Genomic DNA, 20,030 nt, shown 5'->3' with positions numbered 1-20,030 from the left:
TGTCTTCTGTTATCATGTTTTGTGGCTGTTGTTTTTTTTTTTTTTTTTGATGGCATGTTGGATGTCACCGTTATTGCTCCTGTTTAATCAGTCCATTTTAATATCAATGAAACAACTCTTCTTTTTGCTTATACAATGTTGTTTTCCTTTTGCTTCTCTTTTTTGTCATGTTGTATGCACATATATGGCATGAGTTGGCTGTGTTAGACTTATTTATGTTGTTTCCCTGCTTGTGTATTTTTAATGATGCCAAAAGGGGGGAAGTATAGTATAATGCAATGGAAATTGAAACAGGGGATCTGATTAAGTGGGAATCAAAAGAAAAAGATCAGGGGGAACTTGTGAAGTTCCTGTTACCTCATCTAGTTATTTCTGCTCTAAATAAATGTTATCAATGTCTAAGTTTGTCATCATCAAAAAGGGGGAAATTGATGGGTTTTCAATGTCTTTGTCTTATGTTTTGATGATCTAACAAACTTACTGTCAAGAACCATATAGGGAACCTGACACACTTGGTACACATTACAAATGAACGAAGTCCAGCCTGAACTCCAGCTAATGTGAACTACTATAAATAAAGAGAAAAGAGGAACAAGACAGGGACCTGATCCCTGGATTTTCTTTGACAGAAGTACAAGTCAACTATACAGCTAAAAAGCAACTGCAGAAAGTAACTGCTTGCAACTGTACACGCGACAGTGCAGCTGTCACTTCCCATTGGGAAGAGGCTTGTACCAACCAAGAATTGACATCATCCTTGGGATGTCTTTGGTAGTATAACGACATGGTGCAAGGCACAAGATATTCACTTGATCATTTAGTGATATTCTTTCAAGAAATTCAAATATCTGATCCAGCATTGAAGTCACAAGTGTGTCAAGAACAAGAAGACAACTCCACTAAGGATCAGTTCCACAATGAGTCTATGTGTATCCGTAGTTGAGTTATAATCTTGTTGTTTAATCTTCATTGTAACTCCTATCTTGATTTATTAGAAGCTTTGTTTTAGGAAACTCAAAATCATAAACCTTCGGAGTTTGTGTTGTGACTAGAGTTAGTCATAAGTTAAAGTCTTTGTAACCAATGAGTGACAAAGTGGCTTATGATAAGTATATCATAAGTTATTTGAGTTGAAGTCTTTGTAATAGAGTCAAAGTGGCTTGTAATAGTGTGTTTACAAGTTGGTGAAGCTGAAAGCCTACAAGTGTAGGTCGTGGTTTTTGTCCCCTTGAGTTGGGATTTTTCCACGTAAAAATCCCATGTCTCATTTACTTACTGTTTTAATTAGTATTCTAAGGAGAAACTCATAGAGCACCAGGTACTCTATAGTTTGGTGGATTCATATAAACTAACAGCGCCCACCGTGAGGCTAAGGATAATAGTGATTTTTTTCAGTGTTGATTCTGATAACACACATTATTTTCACACTTGTTATTTTCACACTTGTTCTTGTTAAGAATTTTTGTTCTCAAGTTGAAACATGTCAAACTCACAAAATGCACCCGCACATGGTGATGATGGTCTTAGATTTCATGGGGAAAATGATAACGTAATTGCTTTAGGGGTGCCACTGGCTAATCTCGGGGGAGTTCCGATCGTCGATCCAGTCGATATCAGTTTGCACATTGCTTTGAATGCAGATTTAGGCGCGGACTCCGAAGGGAGTGTGCATAGGAAAGGCCGATCTAGGGACCAAGGAATACAGGGCGTAGGAGATGGGGGAGTTGGTCTCCAGGTAATATTCAAGATGTTACAGGCTCAGCAGGACACTATTGCTCAGGTTTAGAGTCAACAAAAAACTCTGAGTATGGTCGAGCTGGAAATCACTCGTCATACCGAGTCAGTGCTAGAAAGGTTGAATGGTAACGAATCAGGGACTGATCCTACAATTATGAAAATGCTCGAGGAGCTCACTAAAAGAATTGAGTCAGGAGAAAATAAAATTAAAGATAATGACAAAAAAACACCCCCGATCTTAAAGGGTTTGAATTTAAAAAAGTTCGTGCAGAAGCCTTTTCCTCAGAGTGCGGCTCCGAAGTCCATTCCTAAGAAGTTCCGTATGTCGGATATACCTAAATACAACAGGACCATTGATCCTAATGAACATATCACTTCGTACACATGCGGGATAAAGGGAAATGACTTAGAAGACGATGAGATCGAGTCCGTTTTGTTGAAAATTTTTGGGGAAACTCTATCAAAGGGAGCAATGATTTGGTACCACAACTTGACACCAAATTCCATCATCTCATTTTCCATGTTAGCAGATTCTTTTGTGAAGGCACACATCGGGGCCATAAAGGTCGCAACAAGAAAATCGAATGTTTTCAAGATAAGACAAAGGGATAACGAAATGCTAAGGGAGTTCGTATCCCGATTTCAAATGGAACGCATGGAGTTACCACTGATCACAGATGATTGGGCCGTTCAAGCTTTCACCCAGGGGTTGAATGAGCGGAGTTCGATAGTATCACGACAATTGAAGAGAAATTTAGTCAGTATCCAGCTGTAACATGGGCAGATGTGCACAATCGATATCAATCAAAGATCAGGGTCGAGGATGACCAATTAGGAGCCCCTTCCGGTTCAGTACATCCAAACATATTGGCAATTAAAACCCCGAGGAACATCGATAGAGAGACAAGGTTGAATAGAGAACGGTATCAACCATATACCGCAGATCGAAGAAACAGTGGCTTGGGGCACAATCCCTCTCGGAATGATCGGAGAAACGATCGAGGACAAAATTCTCGGGGACTTATGAGCAAAAGTGGTTTTGATAAGCATGTCGATCCTATAGAGGCACCTCTGTTATCGGAATATAACTTTAGCGTCGATGCATCAGGCATTGTCTCGGCAATCGGAAGGATCAAAGATACTAGGTGGCCTAGACCCATACAAACCAATCCTTCCCAAACTATTAGAGACCAGGTCATCTATGAGTTTCCACTAAGAATGCTAATAAAACATTAAGTAAATAAAATAGGGAGTTTTTACGTGGAAAAATCCCTGCTCAAATGGATAAAAAAATACGACCTACATTGGTAGGATTTCAACTTTACTATGAGCAACTTTAGATTACAACCTATGCAATATAGGAATTAAACTCTTAGTCCCTCACTAACTTGTAATACACCTATTACAAGCCACTTTGCAATACACCTATTACAAAGACTTGAACTCATGACTAACTCTAGTCACGACACAAATACTAAGGGTTTATGGTTTTACAAGGGGTTCCTAAGTACCGCTTCTAGATAAGCAAAGTAGGAATTACAATAAAGAACAATTACAAAGTTACAACTCAACTAAGGACATACAAAATACTAGCTCTAGGAACTGGTCCGTAGTAGTGTTAAACTTTGTTCTAGATGCACTTGAGAATTGAATACTTGAATGTCAGATGCTTGAATGCTTGAATGCTTGAATGAATTCTCAAGTATTCAAGTGATTTTTTGTTGTAATGTTTAATGTTAATACAACATGGATGACATCACTTGAATGATGTAATCACTTGGTAGGTCAAATGAGAAGTGACTGCAGAACTGTGCTGCACTGTTTCTATGTACAATGCAGGCAGTCACTTTTTAGCTATAGACAGTTAACTTCGTACTACTGTTAGGGAAACGCAAGGGTATCAGGTCCCTGTGTTGATTCTCTATCTTTTAAAGTCGTAGAAGCTCATATTAGCTGGAGTCTATTGATTTCAGTTGTGTGCCAAGTGTGTCAGGTTCCTTATCTGGTTCTTTGACGGTAAGTTTGTTAGATCATCAAAAAATAAAGCTAAGGTATTGTAAACCCATCACCAAAGAAACCCAAATTTGATGTGCAAGTACCATGACACGCATGGTCACAAGACCGAGGATTGCAGGCAATTAAGGGAGGAGGTAGCCCTTCTATTCGACGAGGGCCACTTTCGAGAGTTCCTCAGCGATCAAGCCAAGAATCGCTTCAGAGACAGAGATGCCAATAGGAAAAATGAACAGGAGGAACCACAACATGTCATTCATATGATCGTCGACGGGGTCGATATTCCACAAGGGCCCGTATTCAAACGCACTAAGGTATCAATTACTAGGGAGAAGCGGACCGGGGATTACATGCCCGAGGGCTCCTTATCATTCAACGATGAAGAAGCAGAAGGCATTTCTCAACCACACAATGATGCTTTGGTAATTTCTATCTTATTAAATAAAGTTCAAGTTATGCATGTTTTAGTGGATCCAGGTAGTTCGGAAAATATCACCCGATCGAGGGTCGTGGAGCAACTCGGCCTACAAGATCAGATTATGCTCGCAGCTCGAGTCTTAAACGACTTCAATATGGCCAGTAAAACAACTAAATGAGAGATTACTCTACCAGTGAACGTGGCTGGAACCATTCAAGATACCACGTTCCATGTGATCGAGGGCGACATAAGATACAATGCCCTACTCAAAAGGCCATGGATTCACAATATGAGAGCAGTCCCTTCGACTCTCCACCAAATGATGAAATTCCTGATGTCGGGCGATGTAAAAACAATGTACGGGGAGCAGCATGCTGCAAAGGAAATGTTTGCGGTTGACGAGGTAGTACCGGTATCGACAGAAAGGTCGGGCATCAAAGGTAAATAGAAAACCAAATAGCAATGACAGCCACCAGCCTTGACCGAATCAGGAAAGCAGGAGATAGAATAAGAAGAGGAGGATTTTCTGACCCCACAAACCTTTATTGTTCTTGAAGACTCCAACGCTACCAAATCAACTATCAAGGAACTGGAATAGGTTATATTGATCAAATACCTGCCCAAGCGAAAGGTATACGTGGGAACAGGGTTTACCCCCGAACTGAGGAAAAAGCTTATTCAATTTTTTATCGATAACATAGATTGTTTTGCTTGGTCCCATCTAGACATGACAGGGATCCCACCAGAGATAACAACGCATCGGCTAAGCCTTGACCCCAGGTTCAAACCGGTGAAACAAAAGAGAAGGCCCTAGTCTGAGGTAAAGCATGTGTTCATAAAGGACGAGGTAACTAAACTTCTCACAAAAGGGTCCATTAGGGAGGTAAAATACCCCGAATGGTTAGCCAATATAGTCGTAATCCCTAAAAAAGGAACAAAATTAGAATGTGTGTATATTACAAGGATTTAAACAAGGCATGCCCTAAAAACTCTTTTCCACTGCCTAACATCGATCGCATGATCGATGCCATGGCTGGCCACGCGATCCTTACCTTTCTCGACGCCTATTCTGGGTATAATCAAATTTAGATGAACCTGGAAGACCTCATTTATCACCAAGTATGGAACATATTGTTACAATGTATAAAAAATGTAGGATCTACTTACCAACACCTAGTAAATAAGATGTACGAAGAACAAATAGGTAAGTCAATGGAAGTTTATATTAATGACATGCTAGTTAAGTCACTGCGCGTAGAGGACCATTTGGCTCATTTGCAGGAAACGTTCGAGATTTTGAGGAAATATAACATGAAACTCAACCCCGAGAAATATGCTTTCGGGGTCGGCTCGAGCAAGTTCCTAGGCTTCATGGTGTCAAATCTGGGGATCGAGATCAACCCCGATAAAATCAAGGCCATCGAAGACATCACCGTCGTGGACAGCGTAAAAGCTGTGTAGAGGCTAATTGGGCGGATAGCTGCTTTAGGCCAATTTATCTTGAGGTCATCGAATCGAAGTCACAGATTTTTTTCTTTACTCAATAAGAAGAACGATTTCACCTGGACCCCGGAGTGTCAACAAGCATTAGAGAAATTAAAGTGATACCTATCGAGCCCACCATTGCTTCACACCCCGAAGGCAGATGAGAAACTTTACTTATACTTGGCAGTGTCGAAAACCGCGATGAGTGGTGTCCTAGTTTGTGAAGACCAAGGTACGTAATTTCCCGTTTACTATGAAAGTCGAACCTTAGGGGAAGCAGAAACTAGATATCCATACTTAGAGAAATTAGCATTTTCTCTAATAAGTGCTTCTAGAAAGTTAAAACCATACTTTCAAAGTAACCCCATATGTGTGTTAACCACTTATCCACTTTATAATATTTTGCACAAACCCGAACTTTCTGGTCAATTGACCAAATGGGCCATCAAACTCAGTGAGTACGATATCGAGTATCAACCCCGAATGGCCATCAAGTCTCAAATTTTAGCAGACGTCGTGGCCGATTTCACGCCAACCCTCGTACCCGATGTTGAAAAGGAAATCTTGTTAAAATCAGGTACATCATTGGGGGTATGGACCGTTTTCACAGACGGCGCTTCTAATGTGAAAGGTTTCGGGCTAGACATCGTTTTGAAGCCACCCACAAGTAGCACTATTAGGTAGTCTATCAAAACTTCTAGGTTGACTAACAATGAGGCCGATTACGATACCATGATTGCAGGTCTCGAGCTAGATAAAAGCTTGGGGCAGAAGTCATTGAAGCCAAGTGTGACTCTTTATTGGTGGTGAACCAAGTAAACAAAAGCTTCGAAGTTCGAGAGGATAGAATGCAAAGGTATTTGGACAAGCTACAGGTAACTTTGCACCGCTTCAAGGAGCTGACTCTAGATAACGTACCTCGAGAGCAAAATAGTGAGACCGATGCACTTGCGAATTTGGGATCATCAGTCGAGGAAGACGATATTATCCCGGGGACTGTCATCCAATTATTGAGATCTATGGTTGAGGAGGGTCATGCCGAGATAAACTCTACAAGCTTGATTTAGGGCCGGGGGACACCAATTATTTTTTACGAGAGGTCCATGAAGGCACTTATGGGAACCACTCCGGCGTCGAATCTTTGATTCATAAAATCATTAGAGTAGGGTACTACTGGGATAACATGGAAAAAGACACTAAGGAGTTTGTTCGAAAATGTGATAAATGTCAAAGGTTTGCACCGATGATCCATCAGCCCGGAGAGAAACTTTATTCAGTCATATCCCCATGGCCATTCATGAAATGGGGGATGGATATCGTCGGCCCTCTTCCAACGGCCCCGGGTAAAGCTAAATTCATTTTGTTTATGACTAACTACTTTTCTAAATGGGTGGAAGCACAGGCCTTTAAGAAGGTCAGAGAAAAAGAAGTTATAGACTTCATCTGGGACCATATCGTGTGTCGATTCGGGATACCTGCTGAAATTGTATGCAACAACAGAAAGCAATTCATCAGCAGCAAGGTAACGGAGTTCCTCGAAGAACACAAAAAAAGGATCTTATCGATGCCGTATCACCCAAGCGGAAACGGACAGGCCGAATTGACGAACAAGACTATCATTTAAAACTTAAAGAAAAGTTTGAGCGACGCTAAGGGGAAATAGAGAGAAGTTCTACCCGAAGTTCTTTGGGCATATCGAACAACATCAAAGTCCAGCACGGGGGCAACCCCGTTCTCCTTAGTATATGGCTCTGTGGCCTTAATTCCAATTGAGGTCGGGGAACCTAGCGCCAGATTTTGACATGCAATGGAGGAATCAAATCACGAGGCTATGAATACTAGCCTCAAACTATTAGATGAAAAATGAGAAGCTTCGCTTGTTCGGGTGGCTGCACAGAAGCAAAGAATCGAGAGATATTACAATAGAAGAGCCAAACTTTGCCACTTCGGCATCGGGGACTTAGTTCTAAGGATAGTCACCCTCAATACTTGAGACCCAAATGATGGGAAACTAGGCCCAAATTGGGAAGGACCATATCAAGTCATCGGTGTCATCGGAAAGGGATCTTACAAACTTGGCACGATGGAGGGCAAACAATTGCCAAACAATTGGAATGTATCACTACTCAAATGATATTATTGTTGAGGTATGACTTTCTCCCTATTTTATTTGTATTTGATACTAACTTATTGTAGGTGTTCGATCGAGGCGTCGAGAAAACTCTTCAACACGAAGATCTTAGGTTTTAAAGCATGCTTTGTACTCTTTGTCCCTTATATCGATTTTTATCTCTAATGGATTTTTCCGACTAGGTTTTTAACGAGGCAACAATTATGTGCTACCTGAGGAAAATTCAACAGTATCCAGGGCTTCTTTTCAATCAACCTCGAATACTGGGGGGCATCATCCTCAGAGGTTATATTTTCGAGAAAAGTACTTTATGTCAAATGGTCTTGATAGGGAAACCTTGTAATGGGACAAACGGTCGAGTGAACCATGTCCATATAGATTAGTCAAGCCCTGATGGCAAAACATGTACGTATGTATAAATTATTCAAAGAAGCATTCTTTCTATAACAAACACTTTGTGTCTCAAAGAAAATTTGCTATTATACAAGCTCCATACTTATGATTTTGTGAGAAATGGCTCAAGGGCCAAGCACAAATATACCTCGAACACTTGGGGACTGTCATCGACAATCAACATATTCGAGTTATCTAAACTCGGATTCATAAAACCTCAAAGAGGCGCCCCTCTATCTATAGGCCAAAACCATCTTTCTCCGGGACTAACACCTCAAACAAGTTCGAAGTGTTATTGGGGAATAAGCACAAGAGGCATACCCAAAGGCTACAGCCGAATTAATGCGGCTCAGAGACATCCGAACCCCGCAATCAAAATAGGCTTTCAAGTTCTTTGAAAAATTGTTAAAAAAGTCTACCCTCGGCAAATAATAAAAGGGCTTCGATAAAATCATTCCTCAAAAAACCTTAAGAGGTATCAAAATTATCTTAACAAAAACGTGCTAAGGCACAAAAAGCAGAAGGGTTTCAATCAACATTGAACCCTCAAAAAACCCAATGGGTAAAAAATACATGCTAAGGCATAAAGAAATTTTCACTAAGTATTTTAAGCCAAAAGAGGGGAATAATAGAAATCTTTTAAAGTCCATAACAACCCGATCTAAAAGAGCCTAAGGGCCAATACACTTAGGGTTTGAGATCTTGTTCTCACTCAATCCGAACCCAAGGGTTCGATTATCCTGAGTCAAATAAATAATAACTTGATTATGGCTCGTGGACTCAACGTTATCCGACAGAAACCCTTAAAAGTCTATGCCTCAAAATTCGAACTCGACCATGGTAACTTCAAGGAAGCCACCCGAGACAAAGTCTCGAATACACCGTTCAAAGCATAAGATTATGCTAAAATTTTGCAAGGCAAATAACATATTTATAAAGATCAAGAAGACATTCAAGAGAAATTTTCTTTTATATATTTGAAAAAAGATATGTACAAGAGACCGACAGAGGTCTTACAAAAAGAAAAAGAAAAAATCCTAACTATGCACGGGGCTGGTTTCTCCCTCGGGAGTCACTTTTCCTTCGGGCCCCTCATCATTGTCAGACCCGCCTTGGCTGCCTTCATCATCATCATCATCATCGTCAGAGGAGACGAGAAACCTGGCATCAGCTTCAAGCGCCTTTGCTTGAGCTATCTCTTTAGAGAGGTCGTAACCTCGAGCGTGGATTTCCTCGAGGGTCTCCCTTCGAGATTTGAACTTGGCCAAATCATTGCTTTGTCGCTCTCAGTCGGAGGCTTCTCTTAGCTACGTTGGGGCAGCCTTAGCATTGGCCAAGTATACAATAGTGGTTTCGTCAGCCGCGATCTTCGTCTCCCCGACCTCTACCTTGGCCTCAGCATGCTTGACCTCTAGCTCGTCGATCCTTTTGGACTGGGCCCTGAAGTTAGGCCTCGGCCGATTCCAGTTTGGCCAAAGCAGCCTCTTTCTCCGCAGCAAGGCGGTCCATATTCTCCTTCCACTGATCACAGCCGGCTTTGATCTGATCGACCTCCCCTCAAAGCAGCTCGATCCTCTCCAGTTTTTGCTGCAGCTAAGACATTGAAGTATTAGCCTTCATAGTTGGGTCGAGTAGATCGTACTCTTTCAAAATGACAGTTACTTGCTTGTCTAGCTCGACCTCATCCTTACGAGCCTTGGCCAAGTCTGCCTGAAGATCCCTGAGCTCCTCCTCCTTTTGACTGCAAAGAAGCTTCAAACTGTTCCTTTCATCCGAGGTCTTCTGGAGCTTGGCCTCACATTGGCTCAGGTCGGCCCTAAACTTGGTGAAAGCCTACACACAAAAAAAAAGATAAGAGTTAGGGTAAAGGGAGAAGAAAGAAAAGAAATTTGCAATGATAGAAATTAATGCTTACTCGAGATAAAAGGCGTTGAGCCTCTTCGAAAAGGGTAGATGTATTTTTGAGATCGGCGGCGTCATCAACCCCGGTAAAGCAATCCTGGAAGGGATCCTCTTCACTAGGACTTCACCTAAGTTAGGCATCTATAGATCCCGAGCCTCCCGTATGGCCTCCTCAGTATAAGCCGGTAGAGAGGAAGAGTGACCTATTGTCATGGCCCAGAGCAAATTACTCGGGTGCTCTATTTAGCTCTAGGGATCTCGGAACCTGCCCCCTCCGGTGTGCTTATATCAGGCCGAGGAACAATCTCGACCTCGGGCGATTTAGGGGTTTTTCCCGTATCTTTCTTCAAAGCCTCCTCATCACGAGGTAGGGTCTCTAGCGCGGAGGACTTGCAGCTTCAACCGACTTTATGGCTCAAACCACCAGCGCTGAGTCTTCACCCTCATCTTCTTCTTCTTCTTCTTCATTCAGCTGGTGGACCGATTCTATATCCACATAAATGAGATTTCTCCTGTGTCTTCGAGCTGGAGCCTTTTTATCTTGGGGGTCTTCAGGCTTCGAGATCCTTTTACTCTTATTATCTTTCCCCGATTTCGGAATCGGGGACTCAGTTTTTTCCCCAGGCGGAGCCGACCTCATTTCAAAGATATCTCTAATGCTTGCATGAAGGAGAATCAAATATGAGTAAAGAGACATCTCCGATAAAGAGGAAAGCATCAAAAGCTTACAAGATGAACTTACCATGATGTTTGGCTTCCCATCTGCCCCTCGCCAAGTCACGCTAGCGGCGCTCGCTATAAGAGGAGATCGAGGCTAGTCTCTAGACCCAGTCTTCGAGGTCGGTGACCGCATGGGGCATCCAAGCAACCGCTGCGAAATAGATGAAGGCATCACACAATGCAAAAATGGAGTACGGAGGCTAATGGGCAAACAATTCACTTGCGTTCGGGGTTCCACTTCTCTGGGATTCTCTACTTTGAAGTCGTACTTTGTGACACAAGGGCCGGGAAAAATCTTATAAAGGGCCGACGCTTTATCACTAGCCGGACGAGTAGAAGAGGAGGAAGCTTTCTCCTTTTGAGGAATGGGTTTGGAGGTTTTCGCTATTGATTCAGATGGGAGGAAGCGGAAAGAGGTGGAGTTTGATATTTTTTTTATGCTAAAAAGGTTGGATCAACAGGTAGTGAAAGAGAAAGATAAAGAGAGGAAGAGATCAAGAAAGTTTGAAGGTGGAAGCCTTGTTTTTTATTCAAATAGAAGCCTTGTATTTATAGACACACAGTGATGGTTCGGCGGCGCTAGTGGCCGACCGCCACTAACAAGTATTTAATGTTTTGGGGAAACGAACCGATGGGACGTTTTGGTCACCTCGAGCGCTTATGACACAAGGATGACATCATCATCAGGGCCTCCGGAAAATCGAGGTTCAAGTCGTTTCTTATCATTTTATTCTAAGAAATGAGGGGGCTATCTGTATACTATGGAAATCGGAGCTATCCGACTTCGTTTTTCGATGGAAAAGGTAATACTACGTCGAGAGGCCAGGACACCAAGCTCGGGGTCGAGGCTCCTTTCCAATATCGAGGTCGAGGCCGAGGTCGATATCATTTGCTGAGGTCGGAAGAAGGCCCACTTCGAGATAATACCGTTATGATTTAGTAACAGAAAGAGCGAGATACCCGCAACGGCCCGAAGATCACGACATAAATTTCGGAACGGATTGGTCCTTGGCGGTTAGGCAACTGTCCAAATGATTTCCTATTGTAATTAGAAGTGTACCTTATTTAGGACTCCCCTATTATATAAATGGGAGCCCATTCATTTATAATCGATGGTTCTTTGACAAGAGAATATACATTCATCACTTTCTTGCTCACTGTTCATCAGAGTTGCCTTATAATTTGTTGTTCTTACTAACCCACCTCGAGACTGTCAAAGGTCGAGGTTGAGATTTAGCTTGTACACTGGTTTGACTTATTTTATTCTCTAATTTATCTATCTAATTCCTCGTTTATCAATTGGTATTGGATTAAATCATATATTCTTAAATCCACAATATAAATCTAATTGTTACTCGGATTCAGGGTAAACAATAGCGCTATCTCTTAGGGGTCGTTTGGTATGATGGATAAGCAAAAATAATTTTGGGATAAGAACTTAGTACCTTTTTATCCCGTGGTTGATTACTAATTCTAGGATAAATTATCTTAAGATTAAAAATAGTACCGAGATAACTTATACCTGTCATATGGTGGAATACTAATTATAGGATAAAACAGTAAAATTGATAATATCGAGATTAATAAAACATACCAAACACTCAATAAGAAATAATACGAAGATCAGCATAAGTAATTATAATAAATTCTCACATAACTAATTCCAGCATAATTTGTTTTCAAACCAAACTATCCTTAGGGGTCGTTTGGTTGGGAAACAAGTTACCCCATGATTAATTATTCCAAGATTAGTTATCCTGAGATTAATTATGTCACGATTTTATTCCAACCAAACGTGAGATAAACTCATCTCAAATTTAATCCCGGAATTAATTATCTTTTATCCCCGTACCAAACAAGCCCTTAGTGATTAGTATCAAAATCAAAAACACTTCTTCTACCTCCTTTTAATCTCTTTTGTTTTTTTCTTCTCAGCAAAAAGATTAGTACTCCCTCTGTTCCAGTTTATGTGAACCTATTTTTTTTATTCATTCCAAAAAGAATGACCTCTTTCTAAATTTGGAAGCAATTTAGTTTAAACTTAAAATTCTACACCTAATGAGAATTTTTATAATCACACAAATACTCTTGGGTCCTTTTGACTTGTTTAGGACCATAAATTCTAAAAATTAACATTCTTTCTTAAATTCCGTGATAAGTCAAATATGTTTATATAAATTAAAACGGATGGAGTATAAAATATAAATAAGGGCTACCTAAAATTAGGAGTTGTCAGCGGTGCTGATGTCAGTTTTAAATAAAGTAGTAGAAAGAGGTATCTCCATTATTATTATTATTATTATTATGTACAACTCAGAAAGGTAGGTCTTACGAATAGTATCAAAAACAATGATAATTAAATCCCAACCCTTTAAATTCAAAAAGGAAACGATCCCAACGAAACAACAAAGCACTCCATAACCAAAAAAGAGAGAAAAAAAAAAGAAGAACAATAGTAATAAAACACAGCACAACAGAAAGGACTCCGCGTACAACACAAAAACTCCCCATTTCCAGTTTGTGTAGGGTGGTTGGGTTGGGTTTAAGCTTTAACTTTGAAGGCGACCAAATAGCCCAACTCCACAGGTGATTTTGGCTTACCCCTTCTTTGTACTTGTTATTTAAATAAATTTTTAATGTTTTTTGCTTTTCAAGAAAATTTTGGATCTGGGTCTTTTTTCTTTTTTTGATGTCAGTTTGAATTTGTTTCTGGGAGCCATTTTTTCTGCTTTTGAGTGTTTTCTAATTTGTTTGTGGGAATTGATCAGGTTGCTGAATTGTTTGTGTTGGTGAACTGTACTTTGATTTTTATTGGCTAGTCCACTTTAGTTTTGAAAATGTGTACTTTTATCTTTTTCTTTTGGTTTGTTGTTTTCATTTTTTAAACTTATTGATAGTTGTAGGATCTGTCCAAAAATATGCTTAGCTGAATTTTGTTTGAGACTGTTATTTCTGAAAGTTATTATCTTATAAAGAGTATGAATTACCATTTTCCAGGAAATTGAATTTGTGAACACTTTTTGACCTTTCAGATCCAGCTGATTTGCAAGAATGGAAGAATTTGCAGTTTAGAGTTTGATCTTATAATATGATGATGTTATAATTGGGCAGAATGACCAGATTAGTTGAACGCCTGTAGGAAGCTTCTTTGATTATGTTGACCAAATTGATTTGGTCCATTCTTATGTGAACTAAAATCAATTACTTTGACTTGAGCAATTAGCTTTCCCACTTGTTGGAAAGGGTAGAACTTCGAAAAGGTAGTCAGTAATTTCAAGATTGGAGAAACAAAAGTTGAGAGATCTTGATTGGTATCCTCTGGTTCAATTCTCGTATGGCTGTTGCCAAGAGCGACAGTAACGCTGAATCATCGCGCTGTTCATGTAGTTGCTATAAAGTTGCAAACTTGAGTGAAACCATTTTGGATGCAAATCATACTGCTAATCTGCATGATCGTTACATTCTTGGAGAACAGCTTGGCTGGGGCCAGTTTGGAATAATAAGGACATGCTCTGACAAGTTCACCGGAGAGGTATTGGCCTGCAAATCCATTGCTAAAAATAGATTGGTGACTCAGGAGGATGTACGAAGTGTCAAGCTTGAAATTGAAATAATGACCAGGCTCTCTGGCCACCCAAACGTCGTTGATCTCAAGGCGGTTTATGAGGAAGAAACTTATGTACATCTAGTAATGGAGCTTTGTGCCGGGGGAGAACTTTTCCATCAGCTGGAGAGGCATGGGAGATTTTCTGAGGCTGAGGCCGGGGTTCTCTTCCATGACCTAATGGAAGTGGTGATGTACTGTCATCAGAAAGGCATCGTTCACAGAGATCTGAAGCCAGAGAACATTCTCTTGGCTACAAAGGGTTCTTCTTCTCCAATAAAATTAGCTGATTTTGGTCTTGCAACCTACATCAAGCCAGGTGCTTTCTCGTTTCCCTGAAAACCTAATACGCAACATTATTATATACCTTATCTTGATTTTTTTTTTTTTTTTGCATTTTCAACTTTCTTATTGCAGGTGAAAGTTTGCATGGTACTGTTGGCAGCCCGTTTTATATAGCTCCGGAGGTCTTAGCAGGAGGTTATAATCAAGCAGCTGATATTTGGAGTGCTGGTGTTATTCTGTACATTCTTCTTAGTGGAATACCACCATTTTGGGGGAAGACAAAGTCGAAGATATTTGATGCTGTTAGGGCAGCTGATTTGTGGTTTCCTTCTGATCGCTGGGATACAATATCGTCTTCGGCAAAAGAGTTGATTAAAGGAATGCTATGTAAAGATCCTTCTCAGAGGCTTACAACTCAGCAAATTCTCGGTAGGTTATGAATGCAAAATACAATATCAAATTCACTATACTTGTTACCTGGATAGAACTGATGAATGGTCTTGATAAAGAAAATAGAACTGATGTTTGATGCATCAAGAGAATGCAGATTTATTTGTGTTGGATATCAGTGATTAATTTGAAAGGATAGAAATATCAAGCTTAGCAGCTTGTGAATTAGTAAGAGAATGAACCTACTAAGAGTATAAGTGGATAGTAAACTGTGAAAACCAGAATATGTAGAATCCATTCGAAATGTTACTGCATCAGCTCGGTAAATTTTCGAAGGACTTATTATCTTGTATTCTTCTTAACAATCATTCTTATTCCTGTGGACATGAAATTGGGGGTAAAAAGAGATATAGCGCAGCTGTACTGTATCTGTGACCACCTAGGCTCTATGACATGATATATCAAATCTTAAACCACACCTTGTGCGTGTGAGCAGCCCGCTTCTCAAAATGATCAATCTTCGAAATTCCTCGGGAATGGTTTGAATTTTTCTTACATAAGCTGGAATCTAACGTTGAAAGGCCCAATTTCTAACTGATTTTCTCTGTTTGACATTGATTTTTCAGTTCTTAAAGGTTTTTCCTTTTATCTAAGTAGTGAAGCAGTTGAGGGAGGATGTATCAGTCCGTGAGCTTACTTCTTTGTCTTACCTGAAACTTTATGATTTGACACTTAACAGATCATGCTTGGTTACGGGATAGCTCATCGCATTTCAATGAACCATGCCTTAAAGTGCACTCAGATGAAGGCTCCTACTGCTCTTCGCTTATGGCTAGGAATCAGGATATCAGTTTTGGCACAGGTTCTGCCGTTTTATGTGATGCCCAATCGCCAAAATTCACGTGCCGCCCATCGTTTTCTACTTTACTAACAGAACAATCAATAACTTCCTATGAATCCGCTGTATTCTCTTTCAGTAGTACTGGTGGATCAAATGGCCATGAGTTTGCTACTCCAGTTCCAACATTGCCGAGTTTTACATTCTTCTGCTCGAGTTTAGTTGTTGATCAAGGGAGTTATGAAGTGGATTTATCTGTAAGAGCATCTGATGTAGATTTACTTCATAAAGGTAATTTTACAGTTTTCTGTTCTAGTTTCATCGTAAAAAGTAAACCGCTATACTCTGGACTCCTAGGATTTAAAACCTATTTTACTTGTGTTGCAGATGCCAGTATGGGGACGGTGTTTATGTTGCCAGACTCTCCTGTAGCAGTGGTAAGAGAGAAAACAGTAGAGGTTAGAAAGAGTGGATCAAATGGATCTAGAACTCTAGGCATTCAGAGCAGGAGAAACCATACAATTGGTCTTGGTGAATTTGAGCAGCTTGATATTATGGTAACTGAATCAGTTATCCGATGGGCGTCATGCACGTGTCTTCCCACCACCACATCACTCAGGTCTTCTCTTGTCTGTTGAAAGCGTAGATGACATTATGGGCGACTGACCTGTAACTTGTGCTGAGAAAAAGAGTCATTAACTAGTATGTTCACTTAATGAGGTCATGTAACATGTTAGATTCATGAACTTGTGGACTAAACCCTCAAGCTTATTCGCAACTCACAAGTTTGATTTTGGTAATGTGGTACTATCAATGATGTTTTCCATGTGTAGAAAGTTTACAATAGTTGATATTCTGATTTTGCATGGCCATCTGCTGTAGTCCGAATGCGAGTGTTTGACATAAAATTCTGACTAGATGCATTAACTTTTTTTCTCAAATGCTGAAGCTTATATAAAAAACAATAGCCTGCTATTGCTGCAAGGTCTTTAATTAGAGTTTTGAGTTTCAAACATGGCTGCACATGATGAATGTGGAACATTGTTTTTAAGAGTTTAAGTTACATAAACAGACAGTGTAAAGAATTTTTCTCTCGCTCTATCGTATATTATTACTCGATTTTCCAAGTTACAATATTAGGCTTGATTTGGAGAGTTACATGTTGGAGATCAACTTCACTATATAGTGCAACTTGTTTTTACTTTCTCAGTGCATGGAACATATATATAATATATTTTTAGAGTTTCAAGTGTGGCTTGAGTTGTACTCTCATTTACTTCAATAATACAGATAATCCTTTCTTGTGATTGCCAAAGAGCTGACTTTAGAGTTGTTTTTGGTGTAGGCTTTTTGCTTCTCAAAGTAATATAGTAGTATAAGTTATCCAATCTGTGACCATGTGAGTAGGTACAGGTGGTAGACAAAATGATGGGGTATTTCCGCGTTGACATGCTCCAAATTATTAATTAAACTATAGTTTATGTGGATCTCTTTTTTAGAATGTGACCTGGGGAGTGGTCTTGTTCCCACCCCACATGGCCATATGGAGAATCAAAATTTGGTACAAATACAATCAATTCCAGCAATTAGGCCTGCACATTGACATAATGGAAAAATGTGGATATAGATGGTGGCGGGACCATTCAACTAAGCATTTTTTTGTTCATAAGCGACAATTTTTCACTATCATAATCTGTCATGTTTGTGCTTTCCACCACTCTATGATATCCTTTTGGTAGGAACGCTTTCTTGTAGGCTTTGTTTTAAATGAAGTCCGAGTTAAGCTCTTAATCTCTTATAATTCCATGTATTGCACCCTTATTGTTTTATAGGGCAACAATTTGTTTGGATGGTCGTATCATTTCATAACAGTGTCATATTGTATTAATTATATTGTACTGTATCATTTTAATAAATATAATGTTTGGATAGATTGTATTGTTTGTTGTCATTTCATGATGTCACATACCAATAATATGAACAATATTACAAAAAAAAAGTAGGGTTCAAAGTAGAATTATTAAATAAAAAGGCAGGATAAAGAATAAAATAAAATGGGCAAGATGAGAGAGAAAAGCAAGATGACGACGCGATCACACAAAATCGGTCATTACATAAAAATGGATTTAATAATACGACACAATGAAATTTAAGAAACAATCAAAATAAATATTATATTTTAAGTAACAATACAATACAACACAATAGGTAACAACTAACAACCATCCAAACAAGCTGAATTTAAGCGCATCTCAACTATTCAATGATATATCGACTATGTATCTTTCGTTAAAATCGATATTAGATAATCTTACCACCAAGGCTTAGGTAGACGAATAGTAATCACTAGTGTTTTTTTATATATGCTGAGATTTAAATGTTGATGTGCAATATTTGTTCACTAGGACATCCCATAGATAACATCATTTATGTTTTGGACGCAAACCCTCATTTTGATGTGATTTGATTCATTTGAACTTGAGAGATTTTTGTCTTAACGCTTGTACCTGCAGGTATTAAACCTTTAGAATCATAATAAAATGACAACAAAGAAAAAGAAAAAAAAATGAAGAGACTAGCGATTATTGTAGTGCTTCCTGATTTTCCTATTGAATTTTTTAACTACTGTAATAAATCATTATTGAAGACGGACTGACATAAGTAACTGGGTGCAAGCTAGGACCAGACCAACACTCCTTAAATTGGTGAATTGTGTTTGGGCAAATGAGCTTCCAGAACATGAAGGATCTCTACTAGTGTTCCTCAGAAACAAGTATTATTCATTTAATTTGGGTCCTTCTGATCAGTTAATTAATTAAAAACAAAATTTCGCATCATTGTCGATCTAGGATGGTTTAATCAGTCACGTCAAATGATAAAATTAATCTGATAAGTAAATTGAGTTTATTATAGCATGTGAGCTTCAGTCATAACAAACTTTTTTTTTTGGAGTACAATCCACACGATAAAAGAAAATTATTTCCAACAAACATTTCTTACTATCTTTATTTTGAATAATTTGTTTTCTTATGATGACCATCTTTATAATTTGAAAGAGAAACTAAAATCCTAACTTTAAATAATAAGTTTATTTATAGAACTATAATATTCATTTACAAGTTTCTGTAGATGTTAATTAAGTTTCAATGTCGTCATATTGTTAGTTTACTGTAATATCCACTTTAGAAGTCTTATATTTATGAGTGAATCAAAATTTTGTTGTGTCAAAATCTTATAAACAATTTGTTAAACTTCTCTTATTACGACAATTCAAATAGTATACCTTAGGTATCGATTTTACTAATATTAGCATAGTTGTCTCTAAACTAACAAACTATCTTAAAGTAAGTGAATCGCTTTTTATACTTATTCAAGGCAAAATTTACCGCATCCGATGTTTGCATACCAGATTAAGATGAGATGGCAAACTTACTTTCATAAACTTCTGAATGAGGAAGGGGAGCGGGATATTGTGCTAGACGAATTGGAGCATTCCGAGAATCACCGTGACTCTGAGTGCTGCAGACGCATCAAGGTTGAGGAGATCGTGGGAGTTATGCGTAAGATGAGTAGGGGCAGAGCGACTGGGCCAGACGAGATTCTAGTGGGATTTTGGAAGTGTGTGGGGAGAGCAGGATTGGAGTGGTTGGCTGGGTTATTTAATGCTATTTTTAAGGCGATGAGGATGCCAGATGAGTGGAGGTGGAGTACAGTGGTTCCAGTGTATAAGAACAAAGGTGATATCCAAAGTTGTAACAATTAGGGTATCAAATTACTGGTTCATACCATGAAAATGTGGGAGAGGGTGGTTAAAGCGAGGGTGCGGATGACAGTGTCTATATCCGATAACCAGTTTGGATTCATGCCAAGTCGTTCAACTATAGAAGCTATACTCTTTGTTAGGAGGTTGGTGGAATTGTACAGAGAGAGGAAGAAGGATTTACACATGGTGTTTATTGACCTCGAGAAAGTGTATGACAAGGTTCCTGGAGAAGTTCTCTAGAGATGCTTGGAGGCAAAAGGTGTGTCAGTTCACTACATTATGGCAATTAAGGACATGTATGATGGGGCTAAGACTCAGGTTAGGACAGTAGGAGGCGACTCTGAGCATTTT

The 20,030-nt window shown here is 39.3% G+C and overlaps 2 protein-coding genes across 2 annotated transcripts; both read left to right on the top strand.

Moving 5' to 3' along the window:
• The first annotated feature begins 13,203 nt into the window (after positions 1-13,203).
• On the top strand, positions 13,204-16,788 carry LOC104235341 (calcium-dependent protein kinase 26). Its single transcript, XM_009789077.2, has 5 exons — positions 13,204-13,385; positions 13,832-14,722; positions 14,821-15,117; positions 15,818-16,207; positions 16,304-16,788. Exons 2-5 carry the CDS (start codon positions 14,134-14,136, stop codon positions 16,552-16,554), a joined length of 1,527 nt encoding a protein of 508 aa, XP_009787379.1. The 5' UTR covers positions 13,204-13,385; positions 13,832-14,133; the 3' UTR covers positions 16,555-16,788.
• A 2,543-nt stretch (positions 16,789-19,331) lies between these two features.
• On the top strand, positions 19,332-19,679 carry LOC138888017 (uncharacterized). Its single transcript, XM_070169812.1, has one exon. It carries the CDS (start codon positions 19,332-19,334, stop codon positions 19,677-19,679), a length of 348 nt encoding a protein of 115 aa, XP_070025913.1.
• The last annotated feature ends 351 nt before the right edge of the window (positions 19,680-20,030 follow it).

This window comes from Nicotiana sylvestris, chromosome 3 (assembly GCF_000393655.2).
Source record: "Nicotiana sylvestris chromosome 3, ASM39365v2, whole genome shotgun sequence".
In the NCBI taxonomy this organism is placed as follows: Eukaryota; Viridiplantae; Streptophyta; class Magnoliopsida; order Solanales; family Solanaceae; genus Nicotiana; species Nicotiana sylvestris.
The sequence above is the reverse complement of the archived record's forward strand: the minus strand, read 5'-3'. Positions and strand labels throughout refer to the sequence as shown.